Genomic DNA, 15,854 nt, shown 5'->3' on the forward strand with positions numbered 1-15,854 from the left:
CGGAGAAATATTCGTCGGTCACCACTGCCTCGATAGCTGGTCACCACTGGATTTCAGCACACTCAAACGGGATCACAGTTTCATTCGAGACCATGGAGTCGGTTCCCACCGCTTTCTTTGTGTTCGCACCATTATCGGCGGTCATCCTGCACGAGTTCATTCTGCGACGAGTGGAAGTCGACCATTTGACCCTTCAGATCCTTGGACTAGCGATTACCGTGTACTGGGTTCTATTATATTACACTGGATTCATCGCCGCGACCCTGGTGACGAGTTCCTTCTGGGTTCCACTATGGCTGTACATCGGAGCGTACCGTGCCTTTTTTCATCCACTTAACGACTATCCGGGGCCCTGGAACGCGAAGCTATCGCGTTGGTGGACCATCAAACAGACATATGACAGCGGCCTGCATTACCATCGGGTTCTGCAGCGGTTGCAGAGTTGGTATGGCGATTATGTTAGGACGGGTCTGTCCAACCTGTGTACTTCCTTCCAGATTCAGTGCTAACACCGTCAGGGCCACGTGAGCTCACCATCTTTGATGCAGCTGCGATCCAACCAATTCTGGGAGCCCAATCAAGTACATCGAAGGGCCCTTTCTTTGACGTCATGGAAAAGTCTTTACACCTCAATCGCGACAAGGCGTTCCACCGTCAGCGCCGCAAGGTCTGGGACAACGCGATGAAGATATCACTTTCGGACTATGCGCCGCAAGTTGAAGGCTTCACAGATCAGCTACTTGCACGATTGAGGAGCGAAGAAGGGAGGTCCGTTCCGCTGTTTGAGTACGCGACATACTACAGCTACGACGTCATGGCAGCACTGGCTTTTGGTAAACCAATGGGCTTCATCAAAGGCGAGCAAAGCGACGTCGCGGCCAGTATCCTTGCTACTTTCATGAACAGCGTCCAGGCGCTGGGATACATGTATCACATGCCATGGCTGATGAACGCGATTGGCGTACTTACCTCATTCGCGGGACCCATGAAGGAATGGCGAGACTGGAGCGTCAGTCAGATGAAAGCGCGTATGCAGGTAACGTCTTCCCCACCGCGTCTTCAACAGAAACCAATGCTCACAGCTTCATCTAGGTCCGAGACGCCAAACCCGACCTAATCTCACACCTCATAACCTCCACCCCCAAAACACCAGAAGGTCGCGAACTCCTCTACGGCGAATCACGCCTCATCATTTCCGCCGGCAGCGAAACGACTTCCTCAGCCTTGACTTTTCTTTTCATGCACCTCGCCACACATCCCCATTACATGGCCGCCGTCCGCGCCGAGTTCCTCGCGAACATTGACAATTACGACTGTCAGCGACCCATGCCAATGCTAGAAGCCGTAATTCAGGAGTCAATGCGCATGTGGCCTTCAGTCTTCTTCGGCTCACAACGCGTCACACCACCACAAGGCATGGAGGTAAACGGGCGCTTCATCCCAGGGAACATGATTGTACACATACCTCTATTTCCCCTGTTTCACGATGCTAGGAACTTCGTTGCGCCTGATCAGTTCATTCCTGAGCGATGGACAACGAAGCCCGAGTTGGTACTCAATAGGCAGGCGTTCATACCGTTTTCGACTGGTTCATATAGTTGTGCAGGCAAGGCGTTGTCCCTGATGGAACTAAGGAGTGTGATCGGAAGGGTGATCGCGGAGTTTGACGTTGTACTGGACGAAGGAACGGATGTAAACGACTATTGGGACGGTATTCTGGATCATTTCACTGCAGGAGCACCACCGATGACGGTCAGATTTCTGAGGGCGCGATAAGGCATATCGTGAGAAAAGTAGACATCGACTGTCCGATCTGCTCTATACTCTCAAGATCAGTATATGCTAGCGCCTTCGTAGTCTTGTCTAAGCGTTCAGCCCTGAACGTCCTGTCCGAGACTTTGCGCTGTGGGCCGTTGCTACGCCTGGAACAACCAATGGAGCAGGAAGATTGGTAGCGTCCCAAAGACAGACCACTCGAATATGGGATAATAGATTTGATGAAACAATAAGGTTGACGGTATCAAGACTATTGGAGCATAGATACTATAACAGAAATAGTAGGACTCCTGGATGTTTCCGCTGTCTGGACAAAAACGGCTTCTATTAGAATCATTTGGCGGCTCAAAAGACGGTTCTACTACAAGTTCGAATGTGTTGCTTCAGGAAGCAATATTTACTATTAAACGACTCTATTTAGGATGATGCCTGATTAAATCCAAAAACTTAATAATGTACAACAAGATACTATACAACCAGCAGACGGACTATACCCAGTCCCGTTTACCTAGCGATCAGGTAATTGTATATCATACACAGCCTCAAAAGTCCAGAAGACTTTTGCCGGGAAGTACGACCGCAGTGCTCGGAACCGATAGTCCCTTGACCGGCTCAGCCTTTGGTACAGCAAAGCCGTACTCAGCCTCCCAATCATCTTCGTAATCGCTCTCATCTTCAGAATCCCAGTCACTATCTTCGCTATCGTCTTCGTAGTCACGCTCACTCCACCCATCGCTTTCGTCATCCACACCCTCCTCCTCGTCTTCGTCCACCCAATCCGCGTCGTTCTGGTCATCGCCGTCGTTCTCGAAGTCGCGAGTTGTAGCGATAACACCAGCAACGTCCGGTATTTTGAAGAAATTGGTCATGTTCAACCCCTCCAACTTCCCATTGAGTTGCTCTGTCCCGGTAGTGTATTTGAGGTGCGTGCTTTCCTCTTCTCCTTTCTCTTTGCGCTTGAGATCGAGTTGCACGACGCACTCCTCGTCCCAGGTGTTTGTGTTATCGAAACGCACCACCCGTATTGTATCCCATAGCGGCAGTGGCTTGTGCGTAAGACAGTGCACGATGTGACCAGCGTAGGCCGATATGCCGTGATGTACGTATAGCGCCTCCAAGCCATTCAATGCCCTTAACATGTCTGCGATGTATTCATATTGGTATCTCGAAGGCGTTCCCTGAATCTCTTCTTCGACCGAGCTTTCGTTTAGTTTGAGGTATTTGACATTCGACGCGTAAGTGGGGTTCGTCGTTACGGTACGTAGGAACAGATTCCAGCGCGCGCATGCATCTGTGAGACTGATGTTGGTCGCGATGTATCTCGAGGAAATGCGATTGAGTGAATGCGCGGTCAAAGAGAGGCTGATGATAGGACGATAGAGGGTCGGGCATTGGCCGTGTTCATCGTCATTGACAGTGGGCCGGTCGGGCGTGAGGTAGACACAAATTAGATGTAGGATCGGGTCTGGAAGAGACGACAGAGTAAGAAGAGACATGTCTGCGACAGGAGACGGGCGGTTCGGTGTGTTCGCGACGAGTATGTAGAGTGAAGGAGTAAAGAACGAGAAATTCTTCAAAATGGTGGGAGATGTTGGTGGAGATGAATAGCAGGGACGCGTCTCGATGATGTAGACGCGCAGAAATGACGCTAAGTCAGACATGGTATGACGCGTGTACCCACCGAACGCGAAATGTCGCGACAGCCCTCGGGGATGCGGGACATGCTGAAAGCGGGTGCACCGCGTGCCGATATATTGTGCGTGAGTTACTTGGACGCCCAGCCCCACTGTCTCATGTGTAACATGATGACCCAAACGCCGCGCTATGCATATGAAGAAACCAACCCTCCAACATCGCTCATAACTTGACTTTCTTCACCGGCTTTTGCTCCGATGTCGCGTCGTCCTTCTTCCGCTTGAAGATGCTCTGACTCTTCATCTGACCTAGCCCAGCTTTGTTCGCAGGTGCAGCCTTGGCTTTCAAGCCGAAGCTTAGCTTAACGGGCGCTGCATCCGCTTTGGGCTCTTGCGTATCTTCCTTCCCATCCGCTGGCTTCTGTTCGTCGGCCGGAGAGTCGGTCTTCTTCTCCCCTGTCGGCGAAGCTCCTTCTGCTGGCGGGGTGACCTGTTGTTGCACGGCCGCCTGAGCCGCTGCTCGTTTGGCCTCGATGGCTTTCTTGGCTTCGGCTTCTTCCTGTGCACGTTTTGCCATCTTCTTCAACATCTTGTCCTCGCCAGCACCGCTTCGCGCCTCAGCAGCCTCTAGCTCCGCGATCTCGTTCCGCCTGTTTACAGCCGCAACAGAAGTATCTCTCCAAGCAATCATCAATCCGTCTTTCTCGTCCTCCTTGACATGGCAGATGCCCTCTCGGCCCAGATGTTTGGCGAACTCGGTCAATGAGCTCCATTTCGTAGCATTCATATGGACGTGCTCCTTGTCTCGGATGTACCTAAGGACAGTCAGCGTGTGTTCTCTGTCGCATGGAGAGTGGCAGACTCACTCGTTGTAGAATTTGTTTACTCCAATCCACTTCTCGTTGTGCGCCGTCCGCAGAAGATTTACAAAGTCCCTTTGGAAGTCGTTGCTGAAGCCCTGGATATACTTCTTGGGGTCCTCGCCGACGATTTGCAGGTTCCGGACATGGCTCTCGCTCTGAACATGACATTTGAATCCATTTGCGTCGCGACATTGCTTCTGGCAAGGTTCACACCACCAGCGTAACCGCTGCAAGCCCTTGGACTTCATCTTGTTGGCGACCCATTTTGTGCTGCCTGCTTCGGCTTTTCCCATTGTTACGGTTGTGGCAGCGTTAAAGGGCGATAGACGCTGGAGCGGATGCGGTTATGAATTCTGATCGTGTGTAAAGTTACGGGCTTGGTGTGGAGTATTGTATTACGGGCGGCGCAAAGCGTTGTGTCGTTTGCTAAGTGAAGACTGAGGCTGGACTTGCGAAACTCATCGGGCTGGCTGACTAAAGAGATCGCCACCCGCGGGCGCGCCAACGCTAGGCGCAAAACTGGGACCCGTTGTGCACGTGCCATCCTGCTCACTATAACCCTTCACGTGGGAAGCTTGGAGCGTCCTGTCACATCGCATGGTACCGCGCAATCTCACTCGGAACGATCCCCAAGACGTTCAATATATTCTCATGCTACGCTAGACGTACCCTCTTCTCCAATATGGCTTCCCAGTCCTTCTTCCCAAACGGCAGATAACGATCACTTCCAGCAGGTAGCCAGTACAGCTTGTCCCCTCCTGTAATCTTGTCCGGGTCTACACCTTCCTTCTTCAACCTGCCTTTTTGAATCTTCAAAGTGCCTGTGTACTCCAACTCAGGTGTTATTCTCAGGAACAACGGTACAGCATAGCTCGGTAAGACTGCTTTAGCATGCTTCGCCAATGCTTGGAAATCGAACGTCGCTTCAGTAACGCCGTCCGCCATGACGATGGAAGCAGCTCCCGCGCGGCCGTCGTAACCAGGCACCTAAAGATCGGTGTAAGAAATCAGTACCTGTCTCACATGTAGTTCAAACAGGAATGTTACGTACAAGCACGCCGTACACATTAATTTCAGCAATCTGTGGGAACTTGCCAATCATATCGGCTACTTCGTTCGTAGACACGTTCTCAGACTTCCAACGGAAAGTATCACCAAGGCGGTCGACGAAGAAGACGCGACCGTCGGCATCCTGTCGCATCATATCGCCGGACTTGAACCACCTGCTATTGTCAGCCTGTCGCACATCAAGCTCCTAACAACCGAGACTTACATATCACCCTTCTCGAACACATCGGTGATCCTCCGCCCCTGCGTTGCGCCCTCATTGTTGTAATAAGACGGTGCAGTGGCCACCGTCTCGGGTGTTAGCCTATGCAAGACCTGACCTGGTTCATTCACTCCACATCGAATTGCAAAGCCATTGGCATCTCTCATGATTTCCTCAGTGTCAACGTCCATCTTCACTCTCACTTCCTCGTTGCCACGCTTCCAATTCCAGATCAAACCTCGAAGGCCAATGCTATTAGCTGTGAAAGGACCTGCATTGGGGTTGAAGGACGCCCCCATTCCATCGGTACCCGCATATAGTTCGTGAATGATGGGTATATTGAAACGCTCACGAAAGGGTTCCCATACATCTGGGCGCATACCGTTGCCCCAGGCCATTTTCACCTTGTGTTTTCGCTCGTATGGGTTTGTCGGGCCATTGAGCAGGTATCGGCAGAGCTCGCCGACGTACTGTATGATGGTCGCATCTGAAGTTGCTACTTCGGGCCAGAAGGTCTTGTGTGAAAACTTCCGGCCTAGTACGATTGTACTGCCAGCATGAACGGCTGGCGTCGTGCAGAGGGTGTGTGCAGCGCCATGATAGAGTGGCATGCAAGTGTACATTCTGGCTTCCGGTTTGAGATCCAAGTGTTTAGCGACAGCGTAACCAACCAAGAGCTCGCGACCGGTGCTCACAACCACAGCCTTGGGTAGCCCGGTAGTTCCAGAAGTATACATTAGCGAGCGGACAGACTCCACGGTAATATGTTCGCGACGTGATTCTGGTGTAGGTGTCGAGTTCGTCAAAGATGCAAAGAAGGATGGATCGTAGTATTCAATCTTTATGCCCGTTTCCTCGAGGTCGGCACGGCATGGTTCCACGTTGCTCTTGACATTGGCGTCTGCGATGAGAAACCTAGAATTGCATACCTGTTGCAACGATCAGCCCGATACTACGAACGCGACTTTAGCAAACTCACTCTCGCGCAATGCACCAATCCCGTTCCAGTCAAGTTCCAATTGACGAAGCTTGGAACTGCTCCAATCGCATCCAGAGCAAACCAGAGCATCAGATACTCTGGGCTATTCCCGCCATCGATAGCAACCACCTCATGGACTTGTATGCCCAGGTCATCTATCAACCAATTCCCCACTCTTGTGAAAGCCTCCATGAATTGCTTGTACGACCATGTCTTGCCTTCGAAGATGAGGAAGGGATGATTTGGTTGTTTGCGAACCTGGTCTTCGAAGACATGGTAGGTAAGAACACGTTTTTTGGTGGCGCGATCGGCAATGAAGTCTAGAGTATCTTGGGTTGGTATGAACGCGCCGCTAGCGTTCGTAAGGTCGTGGGCAATCTGGTGTTTTGCGTTCAAGTAGGCTGCGATTGCTGCTGTGCCAGCCACTCCAGCAATTATGGGTACTCTGATGTCTCAGCATTTTCCAGACATGGAGATAGAGCAAGGGCATATACTTACGCGCCATGGTGGTGTTCGCTTTCTAGTGATTCTTCTATCTCGAATGATCAAACAAGAGACACAATGCCTGGCTCATCTACTCAACCCCAATCACCCAGAGCTAGTGGAGACGCTACACGAAGATAACTAGAGAGCTCCATCGTTCAAGACGCAATTTGTTTGACAGTAAGATGGGGTGGAAAAAAGCACCGAGGTTGTCATTGCTGTGGAGTCCGGCTCAGGGTACCTGCTGCACATCAAATGCGGGGAAGTACCTAACTAAGATCCGATAAATCCGCTACGATCAACGCAGACCCCAGAGCTTGATCACTATTGTATTTACAGCTCCATCTAGAGAAGCACAATCGAGCGTGCCTCGGGATAATCTGATGCTTCTGGGTACCATTCTTCCGGATTCTGGAATACATCAGCGTTCTCATTCTCGATTATCTCATCACAGTCAAGATGTCTACTTACACCCTTGGTCTGATTGAGATCTACTCTTTGAATCACCACCAACCCAACCCTCACATACTCGCTGCGCTCTTGATTCGTGCATATGGTTGCTATTCCAAAAGCCGGCGCAATCACCAGAACATCGCAGCGCTCGTAAATCTCGACGTCGAAAAGAACCCGCGCAGGGTGGGCTTTTTGATCGCGCATTTGAACGCTGCATGAGAAGTAGGTGTACTGCGCTGAATTTTTTGAGATGCCAGTAAGAGCCACGACTGAACCGGTGATGCGGGCGAAGCCAGTCGTCAACTCGCCGAGAGCATTCAAGCCCTTGGGCGTGACGCTGCACTCTTCGAGAGTTGCGCAAAACTCCCGTAACCACGCATTCATGTCAGTACTGAGCGCTCCCAAGCTGTAGTCTACCGGACCATCTCCAGACATAAATGACCAGGAAGGAGCTGTCCAATTAGCAGGCCGCTTAAAGGGTGCAACATCGTGTTTAGGTATCCACAAAAGCCACTTGAGAAAATTGTGCTTCCAGAGTCCAGCGTAACTCGTGTCACCCGTCATGCGCCGTAAAACAGTCATGACGCCTGCGATGGCTGGAAACTTGTCTTTGGAGTAGGTAATTCCTCGTGAGGTGTAGTCCCGAACCAGCTGAAACCAGGCATCTTGCCCAAACGATGCCCCTGGTGGTAGACCTATGCAGGTCACTACGGCACTGAGAGTGTACAGATGTGTCCATTGTCTGCTTTGCTCTTCGTGTTCAATACCGTTAGGGCACCGCCAGAGCATGTTGTCGCTTCCGAAATGTATAGAACGCGTTGGCAGTAGTTGCTCTTGTAGGACCCAGGCTCGTTGGTATAGCGGATCTCTCACCGGTTCCTAAGTCATGTCAGATATTTCATGGATGCTCCCCACACGGTCTTACCTGACTTCGCGTTTGTTGAGCAACAAGGTACAGCTCTAGATCACCCTCCTCGTCGCAAATTTCGACACGTTTAGTCATTGGCATCCTCCGTGGTCCGAGAAAACCCGCTCCGCAGTGCGAAGCATTTGATGCGGCAATATTTATGTATGAATTTGAGTAGATATCAGCCATGACAGCCGATTCTTTCTCCCAGTCTGCCGCGTCATCCTGTACTACAGGTAAGGATATCAGAATCAGTATATAGATCAAGATCGAAGACTAGAATTCGTACCAATGGCAAGACAGTCGATCCAAATATACCGAATACCAAGATACCGCGCTATCATGACAGCATCCTGAAGGGTTTTGGGAAGATCCCGAAAGCTGATGCCACTCTTTCTCGACGGTAAAGTCTCCTTGGTAGTCATGAACGGCAGACCGCTACCCCAACAGTAGCTAAGCGTGGCATATTTTCCCAACTGTCCTGCGTTTGTTTCGACTAGCCTACATTCGCTCGGAAGGAACAGATGTTCCCAATCATCTACATGCTTGGTCATAATATCTGCGCTAGGCATGGTGTCCAGGTCCAGGACCCTTGTAGGTAATTCTACATCTTTCTGGAGACCAGAGCATTTTGTATGTCCAGTATTGCAATCATGAAACCAAGAAGTCAGCTGTTTCAATGGCACAGAGTCGAGCAACTTCTCTAGTTTTACGCTCTGAAAAAGGTTCGGAGATGGGGCATCTGGTTTCATAAGCTTGCCATACTGAGCCCATGTAAAACCTCACTTTACATACCAAATCTGCTCCGAAACTCCACAGCAGTCGTCTCCAAGGCATTTTCCAAACCAGGGGTTTGCTGCTCAAGATGTAAATGAAGTTTCTGGTTGTAGATGCCTTCAGATCCAGGAAGAAGAAGCCACACAGGAGCGACGTTCAGGTCCATCTCTTGTGAAAGTCGAATGTACGATGGCCTGTTTTCCAAATCGTGGATGAGCATGCTGCACAGCACACAGCTGACGGCATTTTCTCTCAATTTCGGCAGTGTGGTCTGGCGTCTGTTGCATGTCCAGGCGTGGCTGTCGCCTCCCCAAGACTGACCATTTTCATCGACCCAGGAATCCTTATTCCAGCCCGGAGGGTACTCGCCGCGTTGGAGCGCACGGAAGGGAATCGATCTGCAGCTTTTGCAAAGAGACATGGTCGGCATGTGGGTAGGGAATAAGTAAAGCGATAGTTGCGGCTTGCTGAAGTGAGGTGTGATGAGTGGGGTGTACCCGCTTCTTACAGCCTGCGGGTGCTCTAGGCCTCCCACGCGTTAGTTTCTCCATATTCACCCCACCCAACTTCCTCCTTTGATGGGTACATTCTCTTTACAAAGAACCGTGTAGTGCTTCAAGCTGTTGTTTAAACATGTATTTCCGTGGCAGGGTAGATATAGCTACCAATCTGATTTGATTTCCATTGTAAATTTCTTTTTTCAAGAAGTCTGTCGCATTCATTACAAGTTTATCTTTCCCATAGGCTTGAATCAAACCCACATTGCTCATTTCCAAACCCCATTAGCCTTCTAATTCATCATCGTTCTCTATCCAACATAGATGCCTCACCAAAAAAAGGGGCCATCACAGTCTATATGATATACCTCCACCCTCAGTCGCAATATCAAACCATTTAGAGATGCCACCAGCACAAGTGGTACGCAGATAAGCCCATCCTCTCGGCCTACACTTCGTTTCCAACGCCGGGTCCAACTCGAGCGCACGCTTGTAAGCCGCCGTCTGGCCGGTACTATCGACCGGATCAACGTACTCGGGGATGTCGCTAAAGTCCTTTTTCTGGAAACGCTGGCGCCAGGTGATATCCACCGTACTGCCCGGGACAGAAGAGAAGGGCGTATTCTCCACGTAATGAATGTGGATGCCAAGATCGTACATGACGGCCGGGAACCACTTCAGGCGGTCAAAGGAAGCGAAAGCGGATGCGCTGGGGACAGGAACGACCAGCTTCGAGTGTGCAGTGGTATCAGCTTTGCTCTTGCCCTTGCCCTTGTCCACTAGGGGAGAGGTGAGCTTCATCAGCACGATGAGTGTGTTGAGCTCTGGGATACCTCCATAGGTATACTGTGGGTGGTGCTTGAGCGACCAAAGACGCCGACCGACAGGCTCAGTCAATCTCTTTTCGAAAACGTCGGCTTCCTTGATGTACTGGTTCATGCGGCGAAGGAGACCGGGCGACGTACTCTCCTTGCGCATTCCAATGCTGACCTGGACGTTGCGGATCATTTCAAAGCGACCCAAGTAAGCCAGGCGGTCAAAATAAGTCGAAGTATCCGGACCGACCTCAAAAGTGTTGGCAGAGTAGAAGATGGGGAGGGCCTCATTACGGGTCTCCTTATTGACGCGAGTGATGCCAAGAAGATTGCTGATTGCGAAATGACCATCCTGGTTGTCATCGTGGAAATGAATGGCACCGTAGGCAGGATAGTCGCACAGATGCGGTTTGATGGGTCGACCCGTATCGAGCGCGAAGGCGTAGATGCGTTCACGTAGCTCCCGGGCGAGATCCATAAATTTGCGGAACTTTGCGTTGGACACCATCTTTGGGGGATTGATCTCGTGCTCTTTAGTTTCAGAAGTGGAAGCATCGACCTCAGGACTGGGTGCAGGTGGCTGTGCATCAGTATCCGTATCTTGATCTGTATCCTCGGAAGAGTCTACAAGATCCATATAATTTTCTTCATAGAGCGTCGACCAATCGGGAATTGCTGTTGACGGGTCATTTGACTTGGCATGTTCTCTGTCAAAGAAGATTCTTCTGGGGCTGTCGTGAGAGAGCTGCGCTTGGTCCCTGCTCGCTCGGAAAGGCGCCAGACGGCGAGAGTCGAGCATTGATAGTGCAGGAGATGTTCCAGATGTCGTGGGTGCCGCTGTGATTGCACTCATCTGCTCCGTCTCATCAGAGGTCGTATTACACTTGTAGCAGTACTGGGTTCCATCGGGGAAGGTCACAGGGTCAGGACACGGGCAGTATTTTTTTAGTGGCACCATCATCGAAAGCAACAGACGTGCTGAAGCAGCGAGACTTGTGTCGATCTTTTCTGTACCTGATCGCTGCTGAGCATTGCCGATGAGTTGCTGTGTATATATGTTAATATTTCTGACGAAGATGGGATTTTGAAACGGGATACGCACCATGCGAACGCGCTTCGGCGACCCAGTGGCCATGGAGAGTGGTGGCTCGCTCGACGAGCGCTTCTTACGAGGAAGTCCTCGCCTGGTGGGCGAAAGTGAGTCTCTACCACTCATCGAGTGCTTGTGAGACTGAAAGGCTGGTTAAAATATTTCTGTAGCACACTACAGTTGTCACAACTAGCCCTGTTTCGAGAGGTCGAGGTTTAGTTTGAAGCGGGATAGGGAGGTGAGGGTGAGAGCACAAAGGGTGAAATTAGACAGATAAATATTGTTAGCATTTGTATCAAAGTGGCGCTCACCGGCTCTTCGCCCGCGCTCTCACCTCTTGCTCTGTGAGGCTAGAAAAAATGGGCAAGCGGTAGCAGTGCGGGTGATTCATGGTCAAGGCAACGCGTAGTACCACGGTACATCTTGTGCAGTGACGACACCCAATACCTGGAAGTCATGACCCACGATAAATGAGAGATAAGTTCGCAGCCGATTATGCACATATCGCGATTGGTTATTTTTCCATTGCCGGTCCTTACCACCTCTTGTTTTCGTCGTTAAAGTCGCGGCCCTGGCGCTCTCGCTCTAATCTAGCATCGAACTCTTGCTGTGCGCGCTCCTTCTCCTTAGCCCTCTCATCGTCGCCGTCGACAAAGCTGTACGAATCGCCAAGCGTGGAGCCTTCTCTTTGCTCCCTGCGCTCAGGCTCTGCTCTTCGTGCCTGGTGCTGTGGCCTTTGAAGGGGCGCTGGCGCACCACCGCGCCTAAGACGGTCCCAACTTGATTCGCCAGGCCTTACCTGCGGTTGGGGCTGCGAATGCGGGTTGTTGACTTCATCTTGGAAGAGGCCACCGGTAGGCGAAGCGTCGTCATCGAAAAGGAGCGATGACGGCTGTGCAGACTGACGTCGCGGAGATGGCTGGCGATTCCAAGCTTCAGTAGATGGCGGGGCCTGCTGGCGTTGTGGAGTGGGCTGCGATGTATCGTTGGAGAAAGTCTCCCATGTATCCGTTCCTGCGGATTGTGTGCCCCATGCTTCGTTTCCAGCGGTCGGGCTCATGTCATCCCCTCCATCACCATTCTCCTGGGGTTGCTTACCCCATCTAGCCTGTGGCGACGGACCACCTCCGGCACGGTTCCTCACCTGCTCCTGGAACTCTCGTCGCCTTTCCTGAATCTCGCGTCCTTGTTGTGCAGTCTTTTGGCCTTCGGCGAGTGACGAGGCCTTCAACTCCTGTCCAAACTGTTCTAGTTTAGGATCATTCGACGTGTTGGCTGCAGCGAGCGGCTGAGCGAGGAGCTGGCCAATGCTGTTGCCCACCTGTCCTGCCACCAGCACATATAGACAAAAGCGCCATGAGTGTCGTGCGAACTGCGCCATCTGGCCCTTGATGGGGCCAAATTTGTTTCGGTCAATGTCCTCGACTTTCGGCTGGTAGAAGGGGTACTTCATCTTGTCCCAGGTCCTGTACCACTGGTACGTTCCTGCGGCTGCACCCGTTGCGGCGAAGTAGCTTTTTGTCTGCTCGAGCTGGTATAGGTGGTACGCGAGCGCCTGTGCTTCCTCCGGGTTCAATTGACGGCCAACCTTGCGCTCGGCAAACTTGAGCGTACTCTCAGTCTTGAAGCGGACAGCGCGTTCGGAGAAGCCCATGAAGGTGCCTATGATGGGCAATGGCTTGGGTAGGGTGCTCGCGTCGAAGCGGGCGCCTGAGGATGGCGGCGACGCGGATGCATATGGGTCGTCCGACGAGGGATATGGGTTGTCTGAGAAGCCTTCCGGGGCTGTCTTGTCGACGTCTTCAAGCACCATGTTTGACGTGTCTGGGATCGTCTTGTCTTGGTGTCTGGTTGTAAAGTCGAGTTGCGTGGTGTGACGCAAAGGACCATCGGAGCTTGTGATGTCCTCGAGTGCTGGACTCAAACCATGACGCCATGGAACATTGCCTCGGGAGTCGGGACCACCGCCAGAGCAAGGGTCCCGTTCTGCAAACACCCATGCACCATGCAGTTGCCCAACATGCCTCTTACGCAGAGCCAACGTTGATTCTCATGTTGATTCTCACGTTAGTTTGCTATCCTCTTCACAGGGTCAATGTCAAAAGTTGCAAGGTTCAATATGGTCTATTTCCCAAACACAATCCCAACCCAGCAATATACCATCCCTAGAATGTATATACTTATACAATGAACAAAGAAATGAACCTGCTCCAGGCTCGATCAAACTACTGCAAGCCCCCATATGCACGCAAAGAAACAGAAGCTGGAATATGTTGAGCGAGGAAATACCGGATTCGCTTCAGGAGAACGCCGCGACCCAAAGCCGCCTATGACGGCCAATTACGATAACCAGAAATTACTCTCAGAGTGCGCTGGAAGAAAAGCGACAAATGGAAACACGGTGCAACCATCTCTTGCGACACGCTGTGCGTACTTTTGCCGACCCTGGTTGTCGTTGGAAGAGGACATGGTAACCAGAGTTTAAGCTTCCATGAATATGACAACTATAAGATGATGCAGCGGCAGCCAGCCGTAGGTTCATCTTCGGTATCTCTTCGGCTCCCAGTCTTTCCGGTTTTGGCGTTTTCTTCGTCGTCGACCATTTCCTGCGGCTTGACTGTCATGTGCACCACGTTGGGGGAGTCTGTCTGGAACCGGCAATCTGTCTGTTGTCAGTAGCTGCACCATGAAGTTTGGAGGACCGGGCTATGCAGGCTGCACGTCGTAGCTGGTTCGGCCAGTAAGAAGCATGTGCCGAGCGATTGGACAAGCCACGCCAAGACCTGAGCTGATGGAGAGAGGTTCTTACCTTTTAGCGGCGATTTGTCGTCGAGCATGCGACCAAAGTGTATCAGCCGTATTGAGACTGGCGAGGTAGGTCGAGTCTCCCACTCTGTGATTGCGAGTTAGCGTTTGTCCAAGGAGGTGTAAGAGTGCGTGCCCAAGTTGCATGGCCGAGCATTATGCAGATCAAGATAGACAGAGAGAGAGACCCCACTGCCCAGCCAAGCAACGAGCCGTCTTGTGGGCAGAGCAAGGAACAAAGGCGCATGCGTACCTTCTCGCCAGTCCCGCCATATCAGCTCCTTGAGCGTGTATACACTGATGTTGTAGGGGTCCATGTTCTCGACGTTGATGTTGCGCTTCTTCAGGTACTTCTCCTCGATCTTGTACGGATGCCTCGCACCACTAGTGAGGAGCAGCATTATGACGAGCACGGGGCCGTTTGTGTTGTCTGGGTTCGCAGCTGGCGTGTCCGTCGACGGCCCAATCGCCTCGGTCTCTGCGCGATTTAACGCAGCCGGCGGTGCGGGTTTCACAGACGGGGAAGCGGCGACGGGCGCCGTGTCAGCAGCGCTGCTGTCGGGCACAGGTGGTGTCGAAGTCGCCATGGGAGCTGCAGCGGGTGTCTCTGCAAGCTGCGTGCTCGTGTTTGCAGAGGCTGGTGCGACGCCCGACGCCTGGAGCGTCCTCATCTCGACGGGGCTCGACGACAGGCCTTGGTCGCTCCTGCTCTGCGGTCGCGACCCTGAGCCCGCTTGTTGTGGAGTGCTCTGTGGTGCCGTGGGGGCTTGATCCGCTGTAGACGCCATGGCTGGTCGGCTGCAACTCGCGATGTGATGCGACGATAGGAGGAGCGAGCGAGCGATTGATCGAGGCCAAGCGAGTGGGCGACGGATGCACGGCGGGGGGTTCTTGCGGCCAGAGGAATGGGACGAGGCGGAGGCGTCTTCGTCGTCGCAGAGGGCACGGCAGCGAAGAATAGTTTGGTGTTGAGATGTATCGGGGCTTCTGACCGGTGCGTGATGGAAGGTCGGGCGGCCGTGCGCGATTGGAACGTCGCCGTCGCCGCCTTGCTCTCCTTCTCCGCAATCCGCAAACGCGGCAACAACGACCCGCTGGCTCCACCACGAGAGCCAGCCACTACTGGGCCGAGAACACCGCCTCAATGCTGCCCGCCTACAATTCGCTGCTACACAATCCATTGCTCCCCACGCACCCTTATCCAGCTGCCGTGGGCGTCTCCTGTCACTGTCAACTCTGCTAGACCCGCACTGCGCCGGCCTTTCGCTACTCAAGCGTATGCCCCTGCATGCTATCCAGCCCCCATCGCGATAGTTTGGTCTACATGCATCTACTGTGCGCCACATGCACAGTAATCAAGGTGGACCCGAGCTTCGTCCCGACATATCTCGCAGCACTGTGTACCACATGACAAGTCTACCAAGTGTCTTTGGTGCTTCAACGCATCGCTCCCACACATGCTCGGCTCCAGACTTCACACAAGAGAGGATGGACCATTCTCGGCG

General features: G+C 52.4%; 7 protein-coding genes across 7 annotated transcripts; 1 reads left to right on the plus strand and 6 right to left on the minus strand.

Moving 5' to 3' along the window:
- Nucleotides 1–92: 92 nt before the first annotated feature.
- ACET3X_009682 (uncharacterized protein) lies at nucleotides 93–1,776 on the plus strand (the record flags this gene model as incomplete). Its single annotated transcript, XM_069455824.1, has 3 exons — nucleotides 93–468; nucleotides 519–1,036; nucleotides 1,093–1,776. The coding sequence occupies 3 exons, from the start codon at nucleotides 93–95 to the stop codon at nucleotides 1,774–1,776; spliced, it is 1,578 nt and encodes a 525-aa protein (XP_069302515.1).
- A 542-nt stretch (nucleotides 1,777–2,318) lies between these two features.
- Nucleotides 2,319–3,272, minus strand: ACET3X_009683 (uncharacterized protein; the record flags this gene model as incomplete). The annotated part of the gene is made up of 1 exon (XM_069455825.1): nucleotides 2,319–3,272. One exon carries the CDS (start codon nucleotides 3,270–3,272, stop codon nucleotides 2,319–2,321), a length of 954 nt encoding a protein of 317 aa, XP_069302516.1.
- Nucleotides 3,273–3,633: 361 nt separating this feature from the next.
- On the minus strand, nucleotides 3,634–7,027 carry ACET3X_009684 (uncharacterized protein; the record flags this gene model as incomplete). The annotated part of the gene is made up of 7 exons (XM_069455826.1): nucleotides 3,634–4,225; nucleotides 4,277–4,602; nucleotides 4,943–5,260; nucleotides 5,325–5,496; nucleotides 5,547–6,472; nucleotides 6,523–6,965; nucleotides 7,021–7,027. 7 exons carry the CDS (start codon nucleotides 7,025–7,027, stop codon nucleotides 3,634–3,636), a joined length of 2,784 nt encoding a protein of 927 aa, XP_069302517.1.
- A 323-nt stretch (nucleotides 7,028–7,350) lies between these two features.
- Nucleotides 7,351–9,308, minus strand: ACET3X_009685 (uncharacterized protein; the record flags this gene model as incomplete). Its single annotated transcript, XM_069455827.1, has 5 exons — nucleotides 7,351–7,416; nucleotides 7,477–8,337; nucleotides 8,384–8,595; nucleotides 8,655–9,107; nucleotides 9,161–9,308. The coding sequence occupies 5 exons, from the start codon at nucleotides 9,306–9,308 to the stop codon at nucleotides 7,351–7,353; spliced, it is 1,740 nt and encodes a 579-aa protein (XP_069302518.1).
- A 679-nt stretch (nucleotides 9,309–9,987) lies between these two features.
- Nucleotides 9,988–11,589, minus strand: ACET3X_009686 (uncharacterized protein; the record flags this gene model as incomplete). The annotated part of the gene is made up of 2 exons (XM_069455828.1): nucleotides 9,988–11,499; nucleotides 11,557–11,589. The coding sequence occupies 2 exons, from the start codon at nucleotides 11,587–11,589 to the stop codon at nucleotides 9,988–9,990; spliced, it is 1,545 nt and encodes a 514-aa protein (XP_069302519.1).
- A 490-nt stretch (nucleotides 11,590–12,079) lies between these two features.
- ACET3X_009687 (uncharacterized protein) lies at nucleotides 12,080–13,357 on the minus strand (the record flags this gene model as incomplete). Its single annotated transcript, XM_069455829.1, has 1 exon — nucleotides 12,080–13,357. One exon carries the CDS (start codon nucleotides 13,355–13,357, stop codon nucleotides 12,080–12,082), a length of 1,278 nt encoding a protein of 425 aa, XP_069302520.1.
- Nucleotides 13,358–13,671: 314 nt separating this feature from the next.
- ACET3X_009688 (uncharacterized protein) lies at nucleotides 13,672–15,355 on the minus strand. Its single transcript, XM_069455830.1, has 3 exons — nucleotides 14,603–15,355; nucleotides 14,354–14,437; nucleotides 13,672–14,206 (listed from the first exon to the last, which is right to left on the minus strand). The coding sequence occupies exons 1-3, from the start codon at nucleotides 15,135–15,137 to the stop codon at nucleotides 14,049–14,051; spliced, it is 777 nt and encodes a 258-aa protein (XP_069302521.1). The 5' UTR covers nucleotides 15,138–15,355; the 3' UTR covers nucleotides 13,672–14,048.
- Nucleotides 15,356–15,854: the final 499 nt, after the last annotated feature.

Source organism: Alternaria dauci, chromosome 10 (assembly GCF_042100115.1).
Source record: "Alternaria dauci strain A2016 chromosome 10, whole genome shotgun sequence".
Taxonomy (NCBI): Eukaryota; Fungi; Ascomycota; class Dothideomycetes; order Pleosporales; family Pleosporaceae; genus Alternaria; species Alternaria dauci.